The sequence below is a fragment of the Arachis hypogaea genome, chromosome 19, assembly GCF_003086295.3.
Source record: "Arachis hypogaea cultivar Tifrunner chromosome 19, arahy.Tifrunner.gnm2.J5K5, whole genome shotgun sequence".
NCBI lineage: Eukaryota > Viridiplantae > Streptophyta > Magnoliopsida > Fabales > Fabaceae > Arachis > Arachis hypogaea.
In genome coordinates, this window is record NC_092054.1 from 127,514,150 (window position 1) to 127,524,367 (window position 10,218).

The following is a 10,218-nucleotide window of genomic DNA, read 5'->3' on the forward strand; positions in this document are numbered from 1 at the left end:
ATTATTGTAAGTTTGATTATGTTTTATTTTAACGCATACATAAGAAATTGCACATGGTTAAATACGTAAAAAAGTTACATAAGAAAGTGCACATGCTTAAATATGCCAAAAAGTTACATACAAAAGTTAAAATGCATAAATACATAAAAAAAAGTTGCATAAAAATTGAAAAATACACCAGGAAGGTTAACCACTATTGACCTCCAGTAGAGCTTGGACCTACGTGCTGAGGACATCGACTACGGCTATATCCTTCTCGTCCATATACAGTACAACGGCGAGAAGGACGCATACTGCGAATCCATCTCATTCAAGTAGCGGGTTGACTTTGGTTGTCCTTTAGTCGTGTGCCTCAATATCCAATTGACGATCACCTTTACTCTATCATATCTAGACCACGTAGATGGGTCACCCATCGGAACAAACTCGCCTCTATAAATCTTGCAAATTTCAAACATCTTGTATAAGTCATGTGCATATACTTGCCAATCAAGACGTTAGTTAGCACAACATGCAAGAACGTGGCGACATGAAAGTTGCTCGACCTGGAAATGACCACAATCGCAATGTCGTTGCGTAAGGTTAACAATGTTATGGAATTGTTTTGCATTTCATAAACCTCAAACATCTCATTGCGCCTGTCGAACCGGTTGACAACAATGTTTCTAGCATGTCAAAAATTTTCTTCAACTCGTTTAGTGGCAAATTCTGAATACGTAAATCCATTACGAACGTACTCATGAGCTTGGACGCACTTCTGAGTAAACAATTCATTTAGCTAATAGAAAGTAGACCTAACGATGGCAGTCACAGAAAAGTTGCGCATACCCTTAAGGACATAATTTATGCACTCCACCAAATTTGTCATCATATGACCCTAACAATGATCCCTGTCAAATGCCAACACCCATTTCTCAACACTAATCTCATCGCACCATCGAATATATACCTTACCCCACTCTTTAAGCCTTTGGTAGTTTTTGTTATACTCCTACTCCGTCCTATAATAGCCTGTAAAACAAAATATATAATCATAAGCAGACACCACAAATTACTAAAAATAGGACTTTAACAGCAAATTCAAATACATGAGTAACTACGAGTTTATGTAAATATGGAACCTTGAACCTCATTAAAAAATTGGACCCGATGTGCCTGATGCAGAACATGTGCCACGAACTTGGTGGTTACCATGCACCATTACTGCAAGCTATTGCTGCATTGATAGAGTTATGGCAGTCATAAATAATGGCCACACCATCTCAAGTAACAGCATATCTTTGCAAATTAGTAAGAAAAAACTCCCACGTGTCTATCGTTTCACCCTCCACGATGGAAAAAGTAATTGACACAATATTTTGGTTCCCGTCTTGTGCCACTACAACTAAAAGTGCACCTTTATATTTTTTGTAAAGGTGTGTGCCATCAACGTACACCAATGACTTGTAGTGTCTAAATGTTGTAATACACTGATAGAAGCTCCAAAGTACCCAATGGAGAACTTTTACACCATTCACTTCCTCACTCTCACGATAGACAGGGATAGTTTTTATTTGAACACGAGATCTTGGCATCTTTGCAGCCATTGCTTTTAACCATACTGGCAGAGTCTAGTGAGAAACTTTCCAATCACCAAAAACCTTTGCGACAAATTTCTACTTTGTCAACCAAGCCTTGCGATAACTTGCAATGTAGTTAAACCTGGATTGAACTTTTGTAATAATAGACTTTACCTTTATTGATGGGTCTGCTTCAACCAATGGCTTAATAGCATCTGCAATTGTGTCTGAGTCCAACTTGGTATGATCTTGTGAAATCGTTCCCATGGTGCACGCGTATTTGCCATTGTATCTTCTGATCTCCCAATAACCTCTCTTTTGAATCAAGCTAGCTCGGATAAGCCAATCGCATCCTGTAGCATACCCAGTGTAATCATACACAGTGTAATCAAATCCTCTAGAGATAGTATAGCTTTTGGTTGTAGAGGTTACCGACTCTCTAGAACCAAATTCCATTCTGACACCAAATTCACTATCTTCCACCGCAGCATTATCTTCACCTACAAAATGTGAACCACTGTTAGTCGGTCAAGGCTAAATAAAGAAATGGTAATGGTAACTTTAATTAATAAACATAACATACCCATATTTGCATACTCAGAAAATTTCAGGACATGCATGGCTGCGAGATCCAGAGTTCACATAAAAGACGAAACACCAAAGGGGTGCTAATTGACAAGTGCATCTGCTTCATTTTGCACCGTCGGATTGCCTGCCTCGTCTCCGTCATTGTTTTTGTCATCAACTTCGTAATTGACTTTGAACTCTCTTTACTGCCGTTGTTATCTTCTTCCCAATCTATATCCCCGAGCTCATCCATATTCACTTCCTCGCCAACCGCGTCCAGCCCCATATACTGTTCATACTCAACGTACAACTCTATCATTGGCACGTGAAATCGGGTTTGTTGATAAATATAGAACATCTGCTGCATACATACATCATCAGTGATGGACATTGTTTGAAACTGTATTAGCCCACCAAATACTTATACAGGATTCCTGTATAAAATGTTGCTCACTCTCTTTGAAATGTGACTTTGTATGTTCTCACAAAGACTATTTCCTAACTCTACAAAACTCATGGTGCATGGAATAGTAAAGAAAAACGAACATTCATAAACAAAAGTCACTCCTTCGTGTGTATTTAGTATAATCTCACCGTTATAAGACAACCGCAAATTTACAATACCTTCCATAACCTCAACCTTATCTCATCCAACTTTTTTGAGACTACTAATTGTAAAAAAACTCACAAGTATAAAAGATAGAGGAATGGGGCTGAGGTATGAAAGACAGAGGAATCGACTGTAGTATTTATAGGCAAGACTCTTGATTAAAATATTTTTTTAATCAAAATGCAAGCTACGTTTTGCAGCTTTCAAAAAAAAATTTAAAATATAAAACGCAACATGCATTTTGTAGTTTCAAGAAAAAAATACATGAGTAAAACGCACGTTGCACGTTTATAAAAAATATTAAAACACTAAACGTAACTTGCGTTTTGCAAGTTTTGAATTTTAAAAAAATCGAAGAAATAAATTGCTACCTGCATTTTATACTGATATCATATCAATGTAATTATTTTATATACATCCATTTCAACATCAAATTCCACATTTCTTTCCATATAAAAAAATAAGTCACATTAGGTCTTAGTATTTTTTTAAAAATAAAAACTAAGAATATTTTCAAAATAGAACTTGAAACTTCACTTGCAATTCCGAATCACATTCAATTAATGAGATAACTAAATAAATAAAGGAAAATGACGCCTCAATTTATCCATTTGTGTTTGACAATATTGTACAATGTGCAACTCCTCCGATAGAGAAGCAAAAAAGCAAAAAGAAATCAGTTGTAGCTAAAGGGTAAAGGAACCTAATTATCCTTTACTCTTTTAAGGCTCTTATGTTAGTTGTATTATTTTCTTCCTTCACATTGTAGTGAACACAGGCAACGCTTCTTCATTCCAAGAACAACTCTTGTTATGTTCCGAAAAACATTAAAAGTCACCTCCATCAGTTCATGCGTTTGCACCAAGAAATGCTTGCTGTAAATGGGAAGAACGAACCAAATTAAAAAGAAATTAATAAGGATAATCAATTAAACATTTCAGAACATGTGCTGAACGTGTTTATTATATTTTATTACTAACAAATAAAAGCTGTCTCATAAAGCTTTTTCTATGAATTATCATTGTTTTGGCACACAGTATTTTGATTCATTGTTAATGAACCTCATCAAGTTCAGGATTCAAGAAATCAAAATACCTTGAATTTTGTGGTAGGACTAGGCTTAACTGTAGTTGTGCTTCCATAACCAAATTTATAAAGCTGCTGCAGCTTTTGATTCTCTAGAGGCTTCAATATTTGGAAAGAACACACAAGTGTCTCATCAACACTCATCATAGCACCAGCATTGTCAAATTCCCCACAGTAATTTGGTGCAGAGAAGATTGTCACAAGTTGCCTATTAGCAAAGAATTCATATCCATCTTCCACCACCTGCACAATGAAACACACTTACCACATCACAATCCTCAAATTTGTATTTATGTTCTGTCTTGAGACAGTTACCACGCTATATGTCCGCAAAATATTAGCCACTAAATTAGTCATCTATATAGAACATATATTAAAATACAAAATATATATTGAAAATGAGTTAAACAATACAATTTAACACAAATATATGGTGACTGATTTAACAATACAAAATATATGTCACAAATAGATTGTAAACCGAGTCATATAGAATACGAAACCTGATGTGCTCTACAGATCAAATCAAGATCATGCTTCCTCAGAAACTCAGTGACCCTATCAGGGCCGAAAGTACACGAAACTCCGCGTTCGCTTCCTCCCCAGCCTTGAATGTCTCCGCAGGGATCAGACCAGAGAAGATCACATAGCAGACCACTGTCGGGCACTTGGACCGGACGGCGCAAAGTCCTTATCCGGTTCAAGTTGTGCAATTCAGGGGAGAGTCCACCATGCATGCAGAGTATCTTGTCGTCGATAAGAGCCGCCACGGGCAAGCAGTTGAAGCAATCCGTGAATGTTTTCCACAGCTTCACACTGTATCTTCTCTTGCATTCGTCGTAGAAACCGTAGATACGGTTTATGGAAGCGCATTCATGGTTTCCCCTGAGGAGGAAAATGTTCTGAGGGTATTTGATTTTGTATGCTAGAAGAAGAGATATTGTCTCAAGACTTTGGTTTCCGCGATCAACGTAGTCTCCTAAGAATAAGTAATTGGAACGAGGTGGGAAGCCACCATTTTCAAAGATTCTCAGAAGATCATAATATTGACCATGGATATCCCCTGGTTCATTGAAATAATTGCAATTAGTAGTTATTCTGCTTTGCCATAGTCATCACTATTTCATACTTAGGAAGAGAAACATACCACAGATCTTGATTGGTGCATCAAGTTCCAAAAGGTTAGGTTGTCTCAAGAAGATGTCCTTGGAGACAAGGCATAGCTGCCTGATCTCAGCCTCAGAAAGCTGCACTTGCTTCCCCGGTTTGCCTCTTATTTCTAGAAGCCTGTTGATTATGCCATCCACAACCCCACGTTCCATTTTTCTTCTTCTTTCAAACTTTATTAATATGTGTGTCACAAAAACAAGTGCTAAAAAAGGACAACACAACAAACAACAAACAACCAAAAACCGTTTTATGTTATGGGGTTGGGGTGTGTTACGTTTCTTACATTTATATTGCCATCATCCTCATCATGGCATGGAGAACGATTGAGTTTGAAAACAATTATAAAGACGCGAATTATTATCACTTTAGCTCTCTTTTTTAAGATAAAGATAAGGATGCCTTTATTGCTTTATGAGTTTTGTGGTTTGCATAAATAAGTGTTTATTTGTGTTTTATGGTTGATATATAGTGGTTAATTCATTATATATATATATATATGGGGTTAAGGGTGGCCGTTGAAAGCTGAAAAAGCTAGGGAAGCATATATTCGGATTAATATTAATGAGTACTAGATTTCAAATGAAGGGGAATGGAAGATTGTGAGAGGGAAATTATGTATATACCCTACTTAATGTTGTAGAATAAGTATATAAAATGAAGCACTGATTTAATGATCATTACTAAACTAAGTGTACACTAAATTTAATTATTTATGTAAAATATATATTAAAATATAAAATATATATTAAAAATAAATTAAAATACATATTTATACATAGATATATAATAATTAATTTTAATGTGCAGTTAACACTTTTTAGTTATTTAAATATACAACTATTGACTATAGTTATAATTTTATAATACAAAAAGAAAAGAAAAGAAAGTAAGAAGAGGAAGAATATGATGTAATATGAGTGGGGAAGTGTTTGTGGTGGTGAGTGGGCCCTAGAGAAGAAGGGACCTAATGGGAAGTTGAAAAGGGGAAAGATGGAAGACAAATAATAAGGAGAACGCCGAAGGGGTTGATGCATGACGCGGTTTGAATTTGCATACGAAAAGGTTTAGGGCCAGCAATTTTTATATTTTGTGGTTAGTATTTAATTATCAAAAAAAAAGTGAGTGATCTTTTATTATTAAATGTAATCTCATACCATTAAAAATATTATTAATAACCAATTAATGATTATAAAATATAAAAATTACTGACCTCTAACACTCCTCATTTGCAGATAGTGGCAAATTGGTTTGGTAGCTTGCATGCTAAGGTATGGGGCACTTGTTCTCTCTGTCTTGTGCCAAACTAAGAAAGCGAGAAGCCGAGAACACAAGTTGATTGTCTAACACTACCCGCCATCCACACATATATCTAGTGGTCATGGTTTTCTAGGAAACTTCTCTTTGCTAACTAATTAATCAATCATAATTCTTACCATCCGAATAGAGAACCAACAAAAGGTGCAGTTGATTGTAGCCATTAGTAGTTTTTTTATTTTTTCTTTTTAATTTGTTCAAAAAGAATGTAAATTCAAATTATCATAAAAAATATTTAAAATTTAATAAAAAAAATTTAAAATTTTTAAAAATTTAATCTTAATAATAACAATTATGTAAAATTATTTTAAAATTTTATTTTAAATATTTCAAAATCATTTTTAAAATTTTAGAATTTATTTTAAACATTCAATTATTTTTTAAATTCTAAAATTTATTTAAAAAATTCCAAAATTATTTCTAAAATCATCTTATAATTTTTTAAATTAATTTTAAAAATTCAAAATCATCTTAAAAATGTTACAATTTATTTCAAAAAAATTCTAAAAGTATTTTAAAAATTTTTAATAGAAAAAATCTGAAACGTAATTAAAAAAATCTAAAACCTAACAAAAAAGAAATATTCAAAATTATTTTAAAAATTTCAAAACATAATAGAATGAGACATCTAAAAAATATTTAAAAAATATGAAAAAATTAAGAAAAAACATCTAAAATTATTTAAAAAATCATCCAAAATTCAAAACAAAACAAAAAAAAATCGAAACATAAGAAAAAAATATCCAAAACTTAGGAAAAAGAAACATCAAAAACCAATAAAAAGAATAATGCAAAACCAAACAAGAAAAAATCCAAAACATAACAAAACCTAGCAAAAAACAAGATAACCGAAACCTTTTAAAAAAATTTTTGGAAAGAACATCAATTCAAATTATCATGAGAAATATCCAAAACTTAATGAAAAAATATCAAAATTTTAGAAATAAATCTAAATATTTAAAAAAGTCCAAAATTTAATAAAATGAGACATCCAAAATTATTAGAAAAGAAACATCTGATAACTTAAAAAAGAAACATCCAAAACTATAAAAAAAATTCTAAAATCAAAGAGGAAAAAATCCAAAACAAAGAAGAAGAAAGGCGTCGCCGTAGCAACAGGCACAAGGTGAAGAAGAAGTCACGACAGACCCGAAATGAAAAAGAAGAAGAAGAAAGTCATCGTCGGCAACCTGTGACTCGTGCGGATGGAGGGGAAAGTCCGCGATGACGATGACGATGACGAGGTGGGGGATGCACTGCGTGGATGGCGCGAGCGTCTTCCTCACTAATTCTTCTTTCACGAGCGCCCCTGCGTGAACGGCAATGAAGGCAGTGGTTGCCACTGCGGCTGATTCCATCACGGAGAAGGGATGATAAATCTCTGACCGACGCAGCGACAGCTTTCTTCTATTTGCGAGGGCACAACTAGAAAATTGCTTAATACAGATAGATTTAGTCTTTATTACAGACGGATTTTTGGTTACCGACGAAATTACCGACGGATTTTGTCCCTCTGTAAAAGCCTCGTTGGAAATTATTTACTGACGGATTTTTTCGTCGGAAAATTACCGACGGATTTTTACCAGTTACCGACAAATTTTTTCTCGGTAAATTCTCCCCTCTATTTCCCTGAAACGTCGAACTTTTTGACAAATTTTTCCTCGGTAATTAGAGACGGATTTTCCGTCGGTAATTAGCAACAGATTTTTTGACGGATTTTCTGTCGGTAATTGGAGCCTTGAAAAATCACTCCAAACTCTGAATACAGATAGAAAATCTGTCTGTAAATCTGTTAGTAAGGTAAAATAATTTTTTTTTAGATTTTTTAATTACAAAATAAACCTATTTTCATACAAAATAAATATAAATTTAATAAATACAAATTTTTGTCTAATTTGTATTCGAATATTTATAATACTTCAAAAATAAACAAATTCATCGTATTATCAAACTAAGAAAAGTACTATAAACAAGCAAGTCAATATAATTCAAAACATAAACAAAGTGTATTGATACATCAACTATAATTCTCAGTGTATTGTTCAACCGTACTAAATTTATCAGCTATAATTCATAACATTGTATTATATGAGAAAAATTACATTATGCAAATCTCTACAAGTCAATCAACCAGTATATCCCGCGCATGCTTTGAGTAATGTCGTGTTGCTTTATATCTCTTAATGAAATTGGAAAAGGGATACACTTCTTGCCTGAAAATATTTCAAAATTCTGCATGTCAGTAAAAGTACACAGCAGTGAAAAATACATGAAAAAACGTCAATAGTAAAAGTTATTCAAAAAATGGCATTTATAACGCCAAGCGGCACCTACTACTACAAGGTAATGCAGTTCGGGTTAAAAAATGCGGGAGCAACTTATCAAAGGCTAATGAGTAAAGTCTTCAACGAACTCATCGGAAAGTCAGTAGAGGTGTATATGGACGACATCCTGGTAAAGACCAGCAAGTCAGAAGACCTAGTTGGGGACCTAAAGACCGTGTTCGCGTCCCTCCGATGACACAATATGAGACTTAACCCCCTCAAGTGCGCCTTCGCCATGGAGGCCAGAAAGTTCTTGGGATTCATGATAACCCAGAGGGGAGTAGAAGCCAACCCTTAGAAGTGCAAAGCGATTTTGCGAATGACGAGCCCGGGGTGCATTAAAGACGTGCAGAGATTGGCCGGAAGACTTACGGCCCTATCCCGTTTTCTCGGTGCATCGGCAGCCAAAGCCCTTCCATTCTTCATTTTGATGAAAAAGGGATAGGTTTCAAGTGGACCCCAGTATGCGAGGAGGCTTTCAACCATTTCAAGAGCATACTCTCGGCACCCCCAGTTCTCGGCAAATACAAGGATGGTGAGACATTGTTCTTGTACTTGGCAGTAACGGACGAAGCCTTGGCAGCCATTTTGGTATGAGAGGAAGGAAGAATCCAACAGCCAGTCTATTTTGTTAGCAAAGCACTGCAAGGGGCAGAAGTAAGATATAGTAAGTTGGAAAAGCTAGCGTATGCACTCCTGACTTCATCTCGAAGGTTGCGACAATACTTCTAGGGTCATCGAGTGATCGTTAGAACGGATCAAGTGATACGCCAGGTCTTGCAAAAACCCGACCTTGCGGGACGGATGATGACTTGGGCAATCAAGCTATCCCAATATGACCTACAATGTGAGCCCAGACATGCAATCAAGGCCCAGGCCATGGCAAACTTTTTGGTGGAAGTCACGGGAGACCCTTACGAAAACCCCGGGCACACGGTGGAAACTCCACATTGACGGAGCTTCCAACCAGACATTTGGGGGCAGAGATAATCCTCGAAAGCCCGACAGGGATAGTATACGAGCAGTCCGTCAAGTTCGAGTTCCCGGTCTCCAATAACCAGGCGGAGTACGAGGCCATAATTGGCAGCCTGCTGTTGTCAAAAGAAGTCAGGGTCACAAGAGAAGAGGTGAACAACAATTCTCAAGTCGTCACCTCCTAAATCAATGAAACTTATCAAGCTATAGACCCTCTGCTATAAAAATACCTAGAAAAGGTTAGGGGTGTAACCCAGGACTTTGAGGAGGTTGTGGTGCAGCATGTCCCAAGGGAAAGGAACACACGAGCCGACCTCCTATCCAAACGGGCTAGTACAAAGCCAGGAACGGGAAATCGCTCTTTGATCCAAGGATTAGTGAAAGAACCGATAGTCACCCTGTGCGTGACCCAAGCAGATGTTGTCCCCTCATGGATGGACCCAATCGCTGATTTTTTGGAAAGCGGAAAGCTCCCTGACGACCACAAGGCGGCAAAGGCATTGAGAAGAGAGGCGGCCAAGTACGTAATAATACAAGGCCAGCTATTCAAGAGAGGGCTGAACTAACCCCTGTTGAAGTGCCTACGACCAGACCAGACGGACTACGTGCTAAC

The 10,218-nt window shown here is 36.1% G+C and overlaps 1 protein-coding gene across 1 annotated transcript; it reads right to left on the bottom strand.

Moving 5' to 3' along the window:
* Window positions 1–3,313: 3,313 nt before the first annotated feature.
* On the bottom strand, window positions 3,314–6,333 carry LOC112777313 (serine/threonine-protein phosphatase PP1 isozyme 2). Its single transcript, XM_025821658.3, has 4 exons — window positions 4,970–6,333; window positions 4,326–4,885; window positions 3,832–4,065; window positions 3,314–3,611 (listed from the first exon to the last, which is right to left on the bottom strand). The coding sequence occupies exons 1-4, from the start codon at window positions 5,142–5,144 to the stop codon at window positions 3,585–3,587; spliced, it is 996 nt and encodes a 331-aa protein (XP_025677443.1). The 5' UTR covers window positions 5,145–6,333; the 3' UTR covers window positions 3,314–3,584.
* Window positions 6,334–10,218: the final 3,885 nt, after the last annotated feature.